At 45.4% G+C, this 20,348-nt stretch overlaps 1 protein-coding gene across 3 annotated transcripts in view; it reads right to left on the reverse strand.

Annotated features, from left to right (window-relative positions):
• The window catches only part of LOC124016965 (phosphatidate phosphatase LPIN1-like), a 48,898-nt gene that overhangs the window by 17,862 nt on the left and 10,688 nt on the right, over positions 1-20,348 (reverse strand). For all 3 annotated transcript variants that reach the window (XM_046332297.1, XM_046332296.1, XM_046332298.1), the window contains exons 2-3: positions 15,415-15,615; positions 14,253-14,348 (exon numbers count right to left, since the gene is read on the reverse strand). In XM_046332297.1, the coding sequence (XP_046188253.1) occupies positions 14,253-14,348; positions 15,415-15,615 (297 nt within the window). The remainder of the gene's footprint in view (positions 1-14,252; positions 14,349-15,414; positions 15,616-20,348) is intronic.

The raw sequence follows: 20,348 nt of genomic DNA on the forward strand, positions 1-20,348 counted from the left end.
TTTCAATCCCTCCTTCTAATCTTCAGGGTACACCAGGTGACTAGGCTCTCTGCAGTAGCAGTGTGTGGGTAAAATCAATGGGGAAGCCAGGGGGAAAAAAAGCCATATTACAACCTATGTGTTATGATAATGTAGTTGTTTTTTGCACTATAGACCCCTTTCCAGTACACGACATGCTGACTTCACTCTTGGCTGCAGTGAGAAACTAATCGCTATCTGTGCCCATTTAACATAGCATTTATGCTTTGTTTACTTCTAAAAATAAATAACAACTTTTTGGGGTTCTCAGACACTTACGATGATGTTTTCATTCTTGCTCGAACAGTTGCTAAGATTACATTTGGTTGTGATCTTGGCAAAATAACTATTTTGGATGCAGCAGTTGTTAGCTAGAATGCTAACGCTCATTGACATAGGCTGTAGCAAAAGCTAGCCAAGGGGGATTTTTACTGGTTTTAGTTGGTGTTTAAAAAAAAATATAATGCAGTTGCTTTGCAATGATGACACAAAACATTATATTAAGCAGAACATTCATACGAGCCTTAAAATCCAATTATAATAAGTAGTGTGAAATGCACTCGTAAGCAACATGTAAATAGAGGCTTTTTTTGCTGGAGTTCTATAAGAACTCTCCCGTGTTCTGCCACCAACTTGTGCTCACCGCACCCTCGTGCGCCAACGTTCGCAAACACAGAAAGGGTCTACAACCCGTTAGCTCATACGCAACCGCGATAAAGGCTGAGACAACAAGAAGACAACGTCACTGTCGGCAGAATAAATTCATTCGTTTCATCACGAAACTAGACAGGAACATCTGTCCGACGAAGTCCACAAAGCATCTTGTATGTAACAAACATGACCTACAGCATGGTCAAGCAAGTGATTCATGTTTTGGGTCAAGCAAGTTCATGTAAACACAAACTATTGATTTAGAACAACGGAGAGTTTACCACAGGTCAAAACAAGGGCTGCCTCTGCTAACATCAGTCCAGCACCACTTCAACTTCAACCTTTCAACGTCGTCTCATCACTTTAGCTTGGTCTAATGCAGGGACAACTTAAAGATAGGAAAAACGATTTAGTCCAGTCAACGTAAGCTATATATCATGTGGCTGTTCATATGGTACTGATTTCTGTGTGTTAGTGTGTGTTTGCAAGTAGAAAATAACATGTTGACTCACCCTACTTGCAAAGGAATGCCAATACCTTTCTCCTCCCTTTCATGTTGCCAAAACGGTCTACTACTAGCTACATATTGACCTTCCATCCTCTCAGGCCAGGGTCACATTGTATGATTTTATGGTTGGATCAGATTCACCATTATAATCATTGGCAGGTACACCAAGTCCAAATAACCATCTCTGTCCATGGTTTATTTAGTAAAGGGAAGATTTTAGCTAGCTAGCCACCGGAGGGCAAAGACAACGAGATGGAACAATTCAAATGTTTTCAGTCAATGACATTTTACTTTTGACTTGATGTGATTGGTGTGAAGCCGAATCCAAACTGGCTTCCCTTTACACTTTCTTTGGTGGACCAGGACCATTCACAATTGAGCTTGCTCAGTTTAGCTCAACCCCTATTCTTTGAAAAAAAAAATGTATCAAGGGATGCCAAATGCTCACTGGCTTCCCTTGCATTCAATGCTATGGGCATCAACAATGTCATACTATTTTTGGCCAGACAGCATCAGATAGATGCGCTACACATAATGAGACAGAGGGGCGCCGTTTCACTCAGTCTGAAGCTTTCTCCTGTGAGATACGTTCAGCCACTTGTGAATTGAAGGACACAGAGAGGCTTAATGAAACACAGAGGGGCTTAATAAATTATTTGGCATGTTTTGTCTTTTCTTTTTTGTTCATTTAGGTTGGTTTTTGGGGGAAGCCTGATTCCCTTGGCATCCATGAATACACACCACTGGCTCTCTGGCCAATTAGTGACATGAATCAGCCAATTAACCAATCAGGTACAGATTAGCAGTAGTAGGCCCTCTAGGCGTGTAGTTGAATAGTCCCGATCTGCAGTAAACTAGGTTGCAGCTGCAGCACTCTGTAGTACTGTGTATCATTAGAAGGTCTAGCCGTGAGAGGGATCTGTGGGTTTGGGTTTAGGAACACATACAGATGGTAAAGATTTCCTCTGCTAAGGAAATACACTAGGAGTGCAGTGTGTGTCTACAATCTTGCATAGTGTGTTTACACTTGCAATTTAAGACCCTAAGGCTACTACAGTTAGCACCAAACTAACACTGCCCACAATGCATACTATCACACGCACAAGGCCACGTGCGGTCCAACGCTGTACGGACACAGACGTATTAGCAGCTAGAGCTCTGGGCACAGCATGTCAGGTTACATCCTTTCACTTAATACCCTGACCCTGAAACCTACATCACACTCAACTCATCCTACTGGAATGCAATCCTGCCTCAACACCACTAAATAAAATATATGAAATGAGCACCATTATTTAGACTAAAACTGCATCACGTCTCGGGCCTGTCCAATGTCTATATGTGGATTACTCCTTGTTGTAGATTTGAATGAGTTTAGTGCATCCACCTAATCTAAACTATAGCACAATCCAAACAGGAACATGTCATTCCTAAAAATAAAATATTATAATTATAATATTTTTTAAATTATTTTTAAAAATTCACATCAAATTCAAACATACACATATGGACAACAACTTACAGACCAGTGGAGGCTGTTGAGGGCAGGACGGCTCAAAATAATGGCTGGAATGGAGCGAATGGAATATTTGATACCATTCCACTTCTCCAGCCGTTACCACGTGCCTGTTCTCCCAATAAAGGTGCCACCAACCTCCTGTGTTACAGACACACACAAACAATGACTATATACTCACACCCCCATCCCTGGTGCCTGCGTTATTGTTTACCGCATGCCCTTAAATTGTACCAATTAGTTTTTCTCGGTCGCCCATACTATTTCAATATTTAAAGATAAATCATTCCATTTTTCCATTTTGTTAATGAAGAAGGATTCATGATTTATTTCCACGTTTTCAGTATAGATTTTTTCAAGATGAGTGATGAGAAGAGAATAGTCCAGCCCATTGGGTCTCATTACAACCCCATCTGCCATGTCTTGAAATATGCAGACACACAGATTAAAAGTAAGTTTACATTGTAATACTTCTGACAGCCAACTTTCTAGCTCTGGGGCAAAAAAGTATTTAGTCAGCCACCAATTGTGCAAGTTCTCCCACTTTAAAAAGATGAGAGAGGCCTGTTATTTTCATCATAGGTACACTTCAACTATGACAGACAAAATGAGAAAAAAAATCCAGAAAATCACATTGTAGGATTTTTAATTAATTAATTTGCAAATTATGGTGGAAAATAAGTATTTGGTCAATAACAAACGTTTATCTCAATACTTTGTTGGCAATGACAGAGATCAAACATTTTCTGCAAGTCTTCACAAGGTTTTCACACACTGTTGCTGGTATTTTGGCCCATTCCTCCATGCAGATCTCCTCTAGAGCAGTGATGTTTTGGGGCTGTTGCTGGGCAACATGGACTTTCAACTCCCTCCAAAGATTTTCTATGGGGTTTGTTGGGGAATAATCAGAATTGGTTGGTAACATAGGTAAAATGTTTTATATTCATCATATGTTTGTAAGTTACTTCTCATCAGAATGTTATTTTTGTATAATACTGTGGCGGGGTTGCAGTATCTGTTCTATGTCAAGACTAAGTTGCTTGGACCGGAGAGAGGGGAAAGGTCAAGCGTGTATCTCTTGGCTCCACAATGTCTGTGTGCCAGTCAGTGTGTCTCTGTGATCTTGTCAAGATAGGATGGATTTGATATATGCCTGTTGATATGGAGGATTGGTTTATGGTTCTGAGTTTGAGAAAATAACATAGTTTAGGAGACAAAGTTGAACGATAAATTATGTCTGACTATGTGTGTTCTTTGCTATTAAAGGATCTCAGCTGCAATGTGTAAGGAACTCTCAGAGAATTCATTGATAGACACTGAATTGATCTGAGAGTCACAGGGTTGTGATAGAGCTCATATAATTAAAAATGGACTTTGTGATAACTAACTCCGACTTGTGTGTGGTTTGCTCTCATGATGATCTGGAGACTGTCTAGGCCACTCCAGGACCTTGAAATGCTTCTTACAAAGCCACTCCTTCGTTGCCCGGGTGGTGTGTTTGGGATCATTGTCATGCTGAAAGACCCAGCCACGTTTCATCTTCAATGCCCTTGCTGATGGAAGGAGGTTTTGACTCAAAATCTCACGATACACGGATCAGTCGACCTGGTCACTTTGCAGAAAAACAGCCCCAAAGCATGAAGTTTCCACCCCCATGCTTCACAGTAGGTATGGTGTTCTTTGGATGCAACTCAGCATTCTTTGTCCTCCAAACACGACGAGTTGAGTTTTTACCAAAAAGTTATATTTTGGTTTCATCTGACCATATGACATTCTCCCAATCTTCTTCTGGATCATCCAAATGCGCTCTAGCAAACTTCAGACGGGCCTGGACATGTACTGGCTTAAGCAGGGGGACACGTCTGGCACTGCAGGATTTTGTTATGCAGGTGAGTGAGGACCCAAAAGCGACTTAACAGAAACAGAGTTTATTCAAGTCCAAACAGAAAATAACAAATCCTGAATCCTTAACAGGAAATGTCCAAACGGGGCTAACAGAAATCCTCTAGTTTGTAGAGGGGAATAACAGGATAAGCGGCCACAGACTGCAGGTCCCTTCGGGTAGGCGCAGGCCGTAGCTGACAGAGACACCTGCTCACACGCAGCATCTGATGAAGGCAAAAACACGACAGGACGGAACAAGAACACAGCACAGCAAACAAGGATCCGACAAGGACAGAAGCAGAAACAGAGAGAGAAATAGAGACTTAATCAGAGGGCAAAATAGGGGACAGGTGTGAAAGAGAAAACGAGGTCGTTAGGAAAATGAGGAACAGCTGGGAGCAGGAACGGAACGATAGAGAGAGGGATAGAGAGAGGGAAAGAAACCTAATAAGACCAGCAGGGGGAAACGAATAGAAGAGAAAGCACAGGGACAAGACATGACAATATATGACAATACATGACAGTACCCCCCCACTCACCGAGCGCCTCCTGGCGCACTCGAGGAGGAACCCTGGCGGCAACGGAGGAAATCATCGATCAACGAACGGTCCAGCACGTCCCGAGATGGAACCCAACTCCTCTCCTCAGGACCGTACCCCTCCCAATCCACTAAGTACTGGTGACCACGTCCCCGAGAACGCATGTCCATAATCTTCCGGACCCTGTAGATAGGTGCGCCCTCGACAAGGACGGGGGGAGACGAACGGGGGTGCGAAGAAAAGGCTTGACACAGGAGACATGGAAGACTGGGTGGACGCGACGAAGATGTCGCGGAAGAAGAAGTCGCACTGCGACAGGATTAACGACCTGAGAAATACGGAACGGACCAATGAACCGCGGGGTCAACTTGCGAGAAGCTGTCGTAAGGGGAAGGTTGCGAGTGGAAAGCCATACTCTCTGACCGCGACAATACCTAGGACTCTTAGTCCAGGGGAGCTGTTCTGCCCAAGACGCAGGGTTTCGAAAAGAAAGACTGCGTAAGATGCGACCAATAGTCTGATTGGCCCGTTCTGCTTGACCGTTAGACTGGGGATGAAAACCGGAAGAGAGACTGACGGAAGCCCCAATCAAACGACAAAACTCCCTCCAAAACTGAGACGTGAATTGCAGACCTCTGTCCGAAACGGCGTCTAACGGAAGGCCATGAATTCTGAACACATTCTGATTTGTGCCGTCTCTTTAGCGGAAGAAAGCTTAGCGAGGGGAATAAAATGAGCCGCCTTAGAGAACCTATCGACAACCGTTAGAATAACAGTCTTCCCCGCTGACGAAGGCAGACCGGTAATAAAGTCTAAGGCGATGTGAGACCATGGTCGAGAAGGAATGGGAAGGAGAGTTACCTGACTTAGTCTGCGCGCAGTCCGAACAAGCAGCCACGAAACGGCGAGTGTCACGCTCCTGAGTAGGCCACCAAAACCGCTGGCGAATAGAAGCAAGCGTACCCCGAACGCCGGGGTGGCCAGCTAACTTGGCAGAGTGAGCCCACTGAAGAACGGCCAGACGAGTAGAAACGGGAACGAAAAGAAGGTTACTAGGACAAGCGCGCGGTGACGGAGTGTGAGTGAGTGCTTGCTTTACCTGTCTCTCAATTCCCCAGACAGTCAACCCGACAACACGCCCTTCAGGGAGAATCCCCTCGGGGTCGGTAGAGGCTACAGAAGAACTGAAGAGACGGGATAAAGCATCAGGCTTGGTGTTCTTAGTGCCCGGACGATAAGAAATCACGAACTCGAAACGAGCGAAAAACAACTCCCAACGAGCCTGACGCGCATTGAGTCTTTTGGCAGAACGGATGTACTCAAGGTTCTTATGGTCAGTCCAAACGACAAAAGGAACGGTCGCCCCCTCCAACCACTGTCGCCATTCGCCTAGGGCTAAGAGGATGGCGAGCAGTTCGCGGTTTCCCACATCATAGTTACGTTCCGACGGCGACAGGCGATGAGAAAAATACGCGCAAGGATGGACCTTATCGTCAGAATGGGAGCGCTGGGACAGAATGGCTCCCACGCCCACCTCTGACGCGTCAACCTCGACAATGAATTGTTTAGTGACGTCAGGAGTAACAAGGATAGGAGCGGATGTAAAACGCTTCTTGAGGAGATCAAAAGCTCCCTGGGCGGAAACGGACCACTTAAAGCACGTCTTGACAGAAGTAAGGGCTGTGAGAGGAGCTGCCACTTGACCGAAATTACGAATGAAACGCCGATAGAAATTCGCGAAACCAAGAAAGTGCTGCAGCTCGACACGTGACTTAGGGACGGGCCAATCGCTGACAGCATGGACCTTAGCGGGATCCATCTGAATGCCTTCAGCGGAAATAACAGAACCGAGAAATGTGACGGAGGAGACATGAAAAGCGCACTTCTCAGCCTTCACATAAAGACAATTCTCTAAAAGGCGCTGGAGAACACGTCGAACATGCTGAACATGAATCTGGAGTGACGGTGAAAAAAATCAGGATATCGTCAAGGTAAACGAAAACAAAGATGTTCAGCATGTCACTCAGTACATCATTCACTAATGCCTGAAAGACAGCTGGAGCATTAGCGAGACCGAACGGCAGAACCCGGTATTCAAAATGCCCTAACGGAGTGTTAAACGCCGTTTTCCACTCGTCCCCCTCCCTGATGCGCACGAGATGGTAAGCGTTACGAAGGTCCAACTTAGTAAAGAACCTGGCTCCCTGCAGAATCTCGAAGGCTGACGACATAAGGGGAAGCGGATAACGATTCTTAACCGTTATGTCATTCAGCCCTCGATAATCCACGCAGGGGCGCAGGGTACCGTCCTTCTTCTTAACAAAAAAAAACCCCGCTCCGGCGGGAGAGGAAGAAGGCACAACGGTACCGGCGTCGAGAGCAACAGACAGATAATCTTCGAGAGCCTTACGTTCGGGAGCCGCCAGAGAGTATAGTCTACCCCGGGGGGGAGTGGTCCCCGGAAGGGGATCAATACTACAATCATACGACCGGTGAGGAGGAAGGGAGGTGGCTCTGGACCGACTGAAGACCGTGCGCAGATCATGATATTCCTCCGGCACCCCTGTCAAATCACCAGGTTCCTCCTGTGAAGAGGGGACAGAAGAAACAGGAGGGATAGCAGACATTAAACATTTCACATGACAAGAAACGTTCCAGGATAGGATAGAATTACTAGACCAATTAATAGAAGGATTATGACACACTAGCCAGGGATGACCCAAAACAACAGGTGTAAAAGGTGAACGAAAAATCAAAAAAGAAATGGTCTCACTATGGTTACCAGATACTGTGAGGGTTAAAGGTAGTGTTTCACATAATATACTGGGGAGAGGACTACCATCCAAGGCGAACATGGCCGTGGGCTCCCCTAACTGTCTGAGAGGAATGTCATGTTCCCGAGCCCATGCTTCGTCCATAAAACAGCCCTCAGCCCCAGAGTCTATCAAGGCACTGCAGGAAGCTGCCGAACCGGTCCAGCGTAGATGGACCGACAAGGTAGTACAGGATCTTGATGGAGAGACCTGAGTAGTAGCGCTCACCAGTAGCCCTCCGCTTACTGATGAGCTCTGGCTTTTACTGGACATGAAATGACAAAATGTCCAGCAGAACCGCAATAGAGACAGAGGCGGTTGGTGATTCTCCGTTCCCTCTCCTTAGTCGAGATGCGAATACCTCCCAGCTGCATGGGCTCAACACCTGAGCCAGTGGGGGGAGATGGTAGTGATGCGGAGAGGGGGGACACCGTTAACGCGAGCTCTCTTCCACGAGCTCAGTGACGAAGATCTACCCGTCGTTTTATGCGGATGGCGAGTTCAATCAAAGAATCCACGCTGGAAGGAACCTCCCGGGAGAGAATCTCATCCTTAACCTCAGCGTGGAGTCCCTCCAGAAAACAAGCGAGCAACACCGGCTCGTTCCAGTCACTGGAGGCAGCAAGAGTGCGAAACTCTATAGAGTAATCCGTTATGGATCGATCACCTTGACATAGGGAAGCCAGGGCCCTGGAAGCCTCCTTCCCAAAAACTGAACGATCAAAAACCCGTATCATCTCCTCTTTAAAGTTCTGATACTTGTTAGTACACTCAGCCCTTGCCTCCCAGATTGCCGTGCCCCACTCACGAGCCCGTCCAGTAAGGAGAGATATGACGTAGGCGATACGAGCTCTACCCCTTGAGTATGTGTTGGGCTGGAGAGAGAACACAATATCACACTGGGTGAGAAACGAGCGGCATTCAGTGGGCTGCCCAGAGTAACACGGTGGGTTATTAATTCTGGGTTCCGGAGACTCGGAAGCCCGGGAAGTAGCTGTTGGATCGAGACGGAGATTGTGAAACAGTCTAGAGAGGTCGGAGACCTGAGCGGCCAGGGTCTCAACGGCATGCCGAGCAGCAGACAATTCCTGCTCGTGTCTGCCGAGCATCGCTCCCTGGATCTCGACGGCAGAGTTGCGAGGATCCGTAGTCCGTGGGTCCATTCTTGGTCGGATCCTTCTGTTATGCAGGTGAGTGAGGACCCAAAAGCGACTTAACAGAAACAGAGTTTATTCAAGTCCAAACAGAAAATAACAAATCCTGAATCCTTAACAGGAAATGTCCAAACGGGGCTAACAGAAATCCTCTAGTTTGTAGAGGGGAATAACAGGATAAGCGGCCACAGACTGCAGGTCCCTTCGGGTAGGCGCAGGCCGTAGCTGACAGAGACACCTGCTCACACGCAGCATCTGATGAAGGCAAAAACACGACAGGACGGAACAAGAACACAGCACAGCCATCAAGGATCCGACAAGGACAGAAGCAGAAACAGAGAGAGAAATAGAGACTTAATCAGAGGGCAAAATAGGGGACAGGTGTGAAAGAGAAAACGAGGTCGTTAGGAAAATGAGGAACAGCTGGGAGCAGGAACGGAACGATAGAGAGAGAGAGGGATAGAGAGAGGGAAAGAAACCTAATAAGACCAGCAGGGGGAAACGAATAGAAGAGAAAGCACAGGGACAAGACATGACAATATATGACAATACATGACAGATTTGAGTCCCTGGCGGCGTAATGTGTTACTGATGGTAGGCTGTTACTTTGGTCCCAGCTCTCTGCAGGTCATTCACTAGGTCCCCCCGTGTGGTTCTGGGATTTTTGCTCACCATTCTTGTGATCATTTTGACCCCACGGGGTGAGATCTTGCGTGGAGCCCCAGATCGAGGGAGATTATCAGTGGTCTTGTATGTCTTCCATTTCCTAATAATTGCTCCCACAGTTGATTTCATCAAACCAAGCTGCTTACCTATTGCAGATTCAGTCTTCCCAGCCTGGTGCAGGTCTACACTTTTGTTTCTGGTGTCCTTTGACAGCTTATTGGTCTTGGCCATAGTGGACTGTTTGAGGTTGTGGACAGGTGTCTTTTATACTGATAACAAGTTCAAACAGGTGCCATTAATACAGGTAACGAGTGGAGGACAGAGGAGCCTCTTCAAAAAGAAGTTACAGGTCTGTGAGAGGCAGAAATCTTGCTTGTTTGTAGGTGACCAAATACTTATTTTCCACCATAATTTGCAAATAAATTCATAAAAAATCCTACAATGTGATTGTCTGGATTTTTTTCCCTCATTTTGTCTGTCATAGTTGAAGTGTACTATGATGAAAATTACAGGCATCTCTCATCTGTTTAAGAACTTGCACAATTGGTGGCTGACTAAATACTTTTTTGCCCCACTGTATGTTAGCACAGCTGAAAAACTGTTGATCTGATCAAAGAAGCAATAAAACTTCCTCTGTCCAGTGTCTGTGTTCTTTTGCCCATCTTAATCTTTTATTTTTATTGGCCAGTCAGAGATATGGCTTTTTCTTTGCAACTCTGCTTAGAAGGCCAGCATCAATTCACTGTTGACGTTGAGACTGGTGTTTTGCGGGTACTATTTAATGAAGCTGCCAGTTAAGGACTTGTGAGGCGTCTGTTTCTCAAACTAGACACTCTAATGTACTTGTCATCTTGCTCAGTTGTGCACCGGGGCCTCCCACTCCTCTTTCTATTCTGGTTAGAGCTAGTTTGCGCTGTTCTGTGAAGAGAGTAGTACCCAGCGCTGTACGAGATCTTCAGTTTCTTGGCTTTTTTTCTCTCTGATGCTCCAGATACTCAACTAGTCTAAAGAAGGACAGTTTTATTGCTTTTTTAATCAGCACGGCAATTTTCAGCTGTTCTAACATAATTGCAAAAGGGTTTTCTAATGACCAATTAGCCTTTTAAAAATGATAAACTTGGATTAGTTAACACAACATGTCATTGGAACACAGGAGTGATGGTTGCTGATAATGGGCCTCTGTACGTCTATGCAGATATTCCATTAGAATTCCATCCAGCAACAATAGTAATTTACAACATTAACAATGTCTACACTGTATTTCTGATCAATTTGATATTATTTTAATGGACAACAAAATGTTATTTTCTTTAAAAAACAATGACATTTCTAAGTGACCCCAAACTTTTGAACGGGAGTTTATATATATTTAAATATATTTTCCTTTATTATGTTCCCCTAACACTACCATCCCTCCCCTAATTGAAGTAAACTAACGGACAACAACTCTTAGGCTTCTACTTCCAGCTTATACATACTATATACATTTGACAGACACAGTATATTTTACAATAGTTAATTTTGTTTGTTTTTAGTCCCATTCTTCAGCTCCACTCAACCCCTCCCATCTATTTCTCAGCCGTGTGTGTGGACTGTGCATAAATAGGGTTGTTTTTTCAGTGGGGCGGAGGAGGGACAGCTATGTTTAGGAGGGAGATTATTCCCAGAAGGCTAGGAGAAACAAGATATTTACAGTCCAACCAAGACACATACTGTAAAATGAAGAACCGACTAGATGTGGAAAAGATAAACAATCACTGTCAGGGAAATAGAAGCTCTACAGTGAGTCTTTGTTATTAAGGAACATGTCTCTGCCTGAAAGAGGGGCATAGACTAGGGCAGAGAGGAGGTGGAGAGAGGAGGAGAGAGGAGAGAGGAGGACGAGGAGAGCGGAGGAGGGGAGAGGAAGAGGAGAGGAGGAGAGCGGAGGGAGGAGAGAGGAGGAGAGAGGAGAGAAGTGGAGAGAGGAGAAGAGCAGAGGGAGGAGAGGAGGAGAGAGGAGAAGAGAGGAGGAGAGAGGAGAGAGGAAGGAGCAGGAGAGAGGAGGGCAGAGGAGAGAGGTGGAGAGAGGAGAGAATAGAGAGGAGGAGAGAGAAGAGAGGAGGAGAGAGAGGAGAGGGGAGAGGAGGAGAGAGGAGAAGAGCGGAGGGAGGAGAGAGGAGAGGTGAGAGGATGAGAGAGGAAGGTGGAGAGAGGAGTAGAGATGAGGGAGGAGAGGAGGAGAGAGGAGAGGAGAGAGAATGGAGGAGAAAGGAGGGAGGAGAGAGGAGAAGAGAGGAGGAGAGAGGAGGGAGGAGAGGAGGAGAGAGGAGAAGAGTGGAGGAGGGAGGAGAAGAGCGGAGGGAGGAGGGAGGGAGGAGAGGAGGAGAGAGGAGGAGAGAGGAGAGGAGGAGAGAGGAGGGAGGAGAGGAGCAGAGGGAGGAGGGAGGAGAGAGGAGAGAGGAGAAGAGAGGAGGGGAGAGGAGGAGAGAGGAGAGAGAGAGGAGAGAAGAGGAGAGAGAGGAGAGAGGAGGAAGGAGGAGAGGAAGAGAGTCGAGGAGAGAGGAGAGAGGAGGGAGGAGAGGAGGAGAGAGGAGAGAGAAGAGAGGAGGGAGGAGAGGAGGAGAGAGGAGGATAGCAGAGGGAGGAGGGAGGAGAGAGGAAGGAGGAGAGAGGAGGAGAGAGGAGGGAAGAGAGGATGGATGGAAGGAAGGAGATAGACGGTAAGGAGAGGGGTGGAAGGAAGGAGACAGAAGGTGAGGAGAGGGGTAGAAGGAAGGAGACAGAAGGTGAGGAGAGGGGTAGAAGGAAGGAGACAGAGGGTGAGGAGAGGGGTGGAAGGAGACAGAAGGAGAGGAGAGATGAAAAGACAGAAGGTGAGGAGAGGGGTAGAAGGAAGGAGACAGAAGGTGATAAGAGGGGTAGAAGGAAGGAGACAGAAGGTGAGGAGAGGGGTGGAAGGAGACAGAAGGAGAGGAGAGGGGTGGAAGGAGACAGAAGGTGAGGAGAGGGGTAGAAGGAAGGAGACAGAAGGTGAGGACAGGGGTGGAAGGAGACAGAAGGAGAGGAGAGGTGTGGAAGGAGACAGAAGGAGAGGAGAGGTGTGGAAGGAGACAGAAGGAGAGGAGAGGAGAGAGGAAAAGACAGAAGTAAAGAGGAGAGGTTGTATCAGGAAAGAGGGGTGGAGGGAAATGGACCATGGCATGGATCGAAGTCTGACTCAGACAGTCACGACAGCCCAATGAATCTAAACCCCAGATTATGACTGTCTGTTTTACTCCCTTATTGGAGAAAAGACGAAGTATCACCCTTCATCACTTCCCTCTCCTCCTCTCTCCTGCGTGATGTTATAACTAAAGGCTGGGAGCTGGGTGTAGCAGCTACTCTGAGAGCCACATACTAGATGAATAAATGATTGACAATAAGAACACACATCTGTAGACTGTACATCAAACAAAACGATTCAGTCTGGCATTTCCCCTACTAATGGTTACGAATTGACTTTCAATTTGCGGATCGTAGTAAATGTCATCTATTAAAAGATTATTTCGCTCCTCCTGTCGTCTGTATCTGCATAAGACGGTGCCACAAATTTCACACTGGCACACTATTTAGTACGCATGGCTTGTGTGTGTGTGTGTGTGTGTGTGTGTGTGTACAAGCATGACTGTTGCATCACTTCATACTGTGTGAGATCACATCACTGAGATTCTGCCCGAAACCTTTTTGGCATGAACCTGTGACCTTTTCATAGATTCTTCATGGTTCTTGGCCGGGCTGTGTGTGTGGCCTTGGCGGGGTAAGGGGTCCATTCTGTTCCCGTCCTGTCTAGGATCCAGTTACAGCATGTGTCCTCACGGTTTGTTTCCAAAAAGCACCGTTCACATTACTGAACACGCACCAAGTCCGTCTAACAGGGTTGGATATGTTTCCTCATGACACTGCAATATTTCTGTATTTCTATTGGTTGGTTTAAGTCAGATGTCAATAAGGTGTTATGTGATTGCCTATGCTTGCAGCTAGGGGGAGATATAGGAAATGTAAATAGTGAACTTGTACACATTGTAAATACGTAAATAGAATGCACTATTTCAGAAAGTGACCCACCGCTTGCACACACACACACATATATATATATATATATATTATTTGCATGCTAAAGAATGAATCACGAATCTACAGCCTTCAGCATACTGTTGTCCTGCACCTCTAATGTGTTTCCTTGTGTCTTTCATCAGAATAAACATCAATTAACTGGGGCCGCTGGCTGTACAGTCCTTTCTTTAAAAACACAACGCCAGAGAGTTAAGAAGTATGATCACATGTTACATCAATTCACTTGGCTACTTCTTCTACTCTCTCTTTCAACTCTCTTTCATTCTCTCTCTCTTTAGGGTTTGTGCTGAGTGACATTCAGCATATGTTGTCCTGTGAACAATATGGGTGCTGTTTCTAGCCATGGTTATGTGTGTGTGTGTGTGTGTGTGTGTGTGTGTGTGTGTGTGTGTGTCACACGGTACGTACCAGTGTGTTCTCTGTCTCCTTGACGAAGAAGGCTTCTCCGTTCTCCCCCAGCTTCATTTGTAGACTCACAGGCTCTCCATTGATCTCTATGTCCACCTGATACACAGAGGAAACCAGCCATCACTATAGCTCTCTATCCCACTCTATCGCTCACTCTCTCTTTCCTCCGCTCTACTCTCCATCCCTTCCTTTCCTCCGCTCTACCCTCAATCACTTCCTTTTCTCCGCTCTACCCTCAATCACTTCCTTTCTCCGCTCTACCCTCAATCACTTCCTTTCCTCCGCTCTAGCCTCAATCACTTCCTTTCCTCCGCTCTACCCTCAATCACTTCCTTTCCTCCGCTCTACCCTCAATCACTTCCTTTCCTCCGCTCTACCCTCAATCACTTCCTTTCCTCCGCTCTACCCTCAATCACTTCCTTTCCTCCGCTCTACCCTCAATCACTTCCTTTCCTCCGCTCTACCCTCAATCACTTCCTTTCCTCCGCTCTACCCTCAATCACTTCCTTTCCTCCGCTCTACCCTCAATCACTTCCTTTCCTCCGCTCTACCCTCAATCACTTCCTTTCCTCCGCTCTACCCTCAATCACTTCCTTTCCTCCGCTCTACCCTCAATCACTTCCTTTCCTCCGCTCTACCCTCAATCACTTCCTTTCCTAATATAATATATAATAATATATGCCATTTAGCAGACGCTTTTATCCAAAGCGACTTACAGTCATGTGTGCATACATTCTACGTATGGGTGGTCCCGGGATCGAACCTCTACCCCTCAATCCATGCTCTACCAACTGAGCTACCTCCGCTCTACCCTCAATCACTTCCTTTCCTCCGCTCTACATTTCATGTCTCTCTGTATTCCTACTTCCCATCTCCATCTAAAAAACGTTCTCTGTTTCCCGGCATGCATCTGCCTCACCAACCATCTCTATGTCCAACTCTCCTTCTTTTAAAATGTTTTTATTGATCTATTTTCTATTTTTCTCTCATCCTCCTATTTCTCTGGTAACTTCCATTTCAAACTGAGCCAGGAGGACCCCCCCCCTCTCCCTCCCTCTTGCCAGTACTATTAACAACCATCACTCTCGATTACCGTATGTCCTCTGCCCCAGTGCCCCTTTACCCAGATCCCCCCCCTCGCCCCATTCCCTTGTCCCCTCACCACTTTCTCACGGGAGCGCAGCACGCCCATCTTGCCGAAGCGGACGTGGAAGGGCGAGCACTGCAGGGTGCCGTCGGGCTGCCGTACGACGATGACATCAATGCAGCCTGAAAGAGTGGCCGGGTTCAGGCCCCGGTACAGCTCCTTCACCTGCACAAACACCTGGCCCGCCAACTGGCCCACGTAGTTCATGGTCTGAGACTAAGGGAGGGTGAGAGGGTGGAGGGGGAGAGAGGAAGAGAGAAATACATCAAATCTCTCATTTCCCAAACTGCCTGACGCTGATTCTTGATGATCCTGTCGAGTAATATCATGATATACCAGAGTGACGTGAATGCCTTGGGAAATATGGCTGGATCAGCTGAATTATGTTTCCCCGACTCTCTGACTGTGATTCACATTCCACTCTGACCCACCATCCTCATTCCCCTCACATCAGGTCATTATAAGGCTTTTTACTGATGCATTTATCACAATAATGCTGAAAAGCAACCAACCGTGCCTCAAAAGCCCTCTGCCGAGTCCCACGGCCCTGTGCAGAAGAAGCAGCAGAATGGAGCTGGAGTTGCATTGTAATGGAAAGCTATATTCAGCAGACAACTCTGACTAAACCGAGGCTGTATGGCTGAAGGTGCTTGAGATCCTATCTCCTCCCCTCCAAATAAACACACTGACGTTCTCATTGAAACACGTGCCTACACTCTGCATATCACACACAGACACGCACTGACACGCACTGACACGCACTGACACACACAGACACACACTGACACGCACAGACACGCACAGACACACACAGACACACTCTGACACGCACTGACACGCACAGACACGCACAGACACACACAGACACACACTGACATGCACTGACACACACTGACACACACTGACACGCACTGACACACACTGGCACACACATGCACTTGGGGCACAGTGCCCTCTGCTGCACTGGCATATGAAAGGGGATTAATCAGCATGCCAGTGTCTTAGTCACAGGCGGGCAGCAACACTAATGTCTTCGAATTACCAACAGGGCCCTGGGGAGGGAGAGGAAACCGTTTCACCGGAGGCCCAATGTGAACGAAGTTAGGATTCAGACATAATTATTCATGTAGGATAGACAAAAGACGCTTCGCTAACAGGGCAAAAGACAGAGACAACGTGTTCTGTAGAAGTCTTGACCACACAACTACAATTATTTGGGTGCAAATCTCCCTTCGACATGTATGCCTGGTTTATGTGGAAGTCAGAGTTAAAGATGCACTCCGGGATCTTAAGCACAACAAATGTGTAAAAAGTACAAATTGGATTCGTAACACATCGTACCAATTGCAAAAGGGAGAGGGAGAACGACATCTCACGAAACAGTGAGTTTACTTTGTTGGCTGTAAACTCTGTTCTTATTATCCCGACTCAGTTTCTGCTGAGTGGAGTCTAGCATGCGCACACGCACGCACGCACGCACGCACGCACGCACGCACGCACGCACGCACGCACGCACGCACGCACGCACGCACACACACACACACACACACACACACACACACACACACACACACACACACACACACACACACACACACACACACACACACACACACACACACACACACACGTGCCTTCTGGACAGATGGCTTAATATCCTGTCAGTTCTCCTGACCGATGATCGTTATTTCGTAACACCTCTCAATTACCAGGGTCTCAGAGTGGGCTATCTATTTAATAGACTCTACAGACATCATCAACCACAGAGAGACAGACCTACTAAGTGTTTACTTTATGCCTGGGCACCTGATAGTCTATGTTCAAGGACGAATAGAACAGGCAAAGTTAGACGTTGGAGAACAGATATCTTGAGGTAAAGTATAGCTGCTTGAATCTATGAATCCTGTTTTTCACATTGTTGTCATTTTCTGAAAACGTTTTTGTATTAGCTTCTGAAACTAACAGATCTAATCTTTGCACTTGATCAAACAGTAAATCCTTGACTAAGATACCTTAAACAGTACTCAAACAATGGAAGCATAAAGTCCCTCTCTCTCTCCCCCTCCCACACACACACACACGTCTCTCTCCCTCAGTGTGACAACTGACAAGACTCCCCCTAAAATGACGTTTTTACTGTCACATACACCAGATAGGGGCAGTGAAATGTGTTGTTTTACAGGGTCAGGGCACAAAGGCACATTTTTCACCTTGTAGGCTCGGGTATTCAAACTAGCAACCTTTCGATTACTGGCCCAAAACTCTAAACGCTAGACTACCTGCCGCCCTATACCCAGTATCAGTGGCATTTCAGGACAATTACATGATTACCCAACCCCCACTCCCCACACGTTCTGCCATCCCCACTAACACAAAAACAGACCATGTGTTAACAGGGGAACTCATTCAGCTCAAGAGTTTCCTCCACTTCCCCCTCAAGGACATGAACCTGCTTCCTGGTTTCCAACCAATCAAAAGACACACAGTATTGGCCCAAGGTATATCCCACAGTAAAATAAACTACACTCACAATTAGAGGTCGACCGATTAATCGGAATGGACGGTTAATTAGGGCCGATTTCAAGTTTTCATAACAATCGGAAATCGGTATTTTTGGACACCAATTTGGCCATTTTTAAAATGTATTTTTACACCTTTATTTGACCTTTTATAACTAGTCAGTTAAGAACACATTCTTATTTTCAATGACGGCCTAAGAACGATGGGTTAACTGCCTCGTTCAGTAAGCCAAGGTAAGTTGCTAGCTAGCATTAAACTTATCTTACAAAAAACAATCAATCAATCATAATCACTAGTTAACTACACATGGTTGATGATATTATCTAGCGTGTCCTGCGTTGCATATAATCGATGCGGTGCGTATCGTTGCTCCAATGTGTACCTAACCATGAACATCAATGTCTTTCTTAAAATCAATACACAGAAGTATATATTTTTAAACCTGCATATTTAGCTGAAAGAAATCCAGGTTAGCAGGCAATATTAACCAGGTGAAATTGTGTCACTTCTCTTGCATTCATTGCACGCAGAGTCAGTGTATATGCAACAGTTTGGGCCGCCTAATTTGCCAGAATTTTACGTAATTATGAAATAACATTGAAGGTTGTGCAATGTAACAGGAATATTTAGACTAATGGATGCCACCCCTTAGATAAAATACGGAACGGTCTATGATTTGATAGAACAGTCTGACTGAGCGGTGGTAGGCAGCAGCAGGCTCGTAAGCATTCATTCAAACAGCACTTTTGTGCGTTTTGCCAGCAGCTCTTTGTTGTGCATCAATCATTGCGCTGTTTATGACTTCAAGCCTATCAACTCCTGAGATGAGGCTGGTGTAACCGATCATAAATGGCTAGCTAGTTAGAGGGGTGCACGCTAATAGCGTTTCAAACGTCACTCGCTCTGAGACTTGGAGTAGTTGTTCCCCTTGCTCTGCATGGGTAACGCTGCTTCGAGGGTGGCTGGTGTCAATGTGTTCCTGGTTCGAGCCCAGGTAGGGGCGAGGAGAGGGACGGAAGCTATACTGTTACACTGGAAATAATAAAGTGCCTATAAGAACATCCAATAGTTAAAGGTTAATGAAATACAAATGGTATAGAGAGAAATAGTCCTATAATTCCTATAATAACTACAACCTAAAACTTCTTAACTGGGAATATTGAAGACTCATGTTAAAAGGAACCACCAGCTTTCATATTTTCTCATGTTCTGAGCAAGGAACTGAAACGTTAGCTTTCTTACATGGCACATATGGCACTTTTACTTTCTTCTCCAACACTTTGTTTTTGCATTATTTAAACCAAATTGAACATGTTTCATTATTTATTTGAGGCTAAATTGATTTTATTGATGTATTATATTAAGTTAAAATAAGTGTTCATTCAGTATTGTTGTAATTGTCATTATTACAAATACATTAAAAAAATTGTCAGATTAATCGCTATTGGCTTTTTTTGGTCCTCCAATAATTGGTATTGGTATCGGGGTTGAAAAATCATAATCGGGTCGACCTCTACTCACAATACTATGTCAGTTCTGGGTAGAAGTACAAGCACATAGGATCAACTCATACCTTATGCAAATCATGAGGGTGGAGGATCTTATTTATATACAGTGGTGGGAAAAGTACTCAATAGACATTGACTTGAGTAAAAGTTAAAAAAATATCTTAATAGAAAATGACTCAAGTAAAAGTGAAAGTCACCCAGTAAAAATACCACTTGAGTAAAAGTCTAAAAGTATTTGGTTTTAAATATACTTAAGTATCAAAAGTAAATGTATAAATTATTTCAAATTCCTTATATTAAGCAAACCAGACAATGTTTGTTCTTGTTTTTTTAATTCACAGAATTTGACAAATTTCCTGTCCTGCTAAGCATTCAAAATGTAACGAATACTTTGGGTGTCAGGGAAAATGTATGGAGTAAAAAGTACAGTATTATCTTTAGGAATGTAGTGAAGCAAAAGAAAAAGCTGTATAAATATAAATAGTAAAGTACAGATATAAAAAATATATATAGGTAAGTAGTACTTTAAAGTAGGCCTATTTTTAATTGAAGGAAAACTATTTTTGTTCATTAGTCCACTGTTGATACAGTCCCAAAATGTTTTCCTGTCAAGTTTTTTAGATATTAGATTTTAAAGAAGCAAATTGCCACATCATCATGATAATGCAAATGTATTTATGCTTTAAGTACTTTACTCCTAGTGGTTAGAGTGTTGGGCCAGTAACCGAACGGCTGCTGGGTCGAATCCCCGAGCTGACAAGGTAAACATCTCTCGTTATGCCCATGAACAAGGCAGTTAACCCACTGTTCCCCAGGAGCCGAAGACGTGGATGGCGATAAAGGCAAACCCCCCCCGCACCTCTCTGATTCAGAGGAGCTGGGTTAAAGGTGGAAGACGCATTTCAGTTGAATGCATTCAGT

The sequence above is a fragment of the Oncorhynchus gorbuscha genome, unplaced genomic scaffold (genome assembly GCF_021184085.1).
Source record: "Oncorhynchus gorbuscha isolate QuinsamMale2020 ecotype Even-year unplaced genomic scaffold, OgorEven_v1.0 Un_scaffold_13:::fragment_6:::debris, whole genome shotgun sequence".
Lineage (NCBI taxonomy): Eukaryota > Metazoa > Chordata > Actinopteri > Salmoniformes > Salmonidae > Oncorhynchus > Oncorhynchus gorbuscha.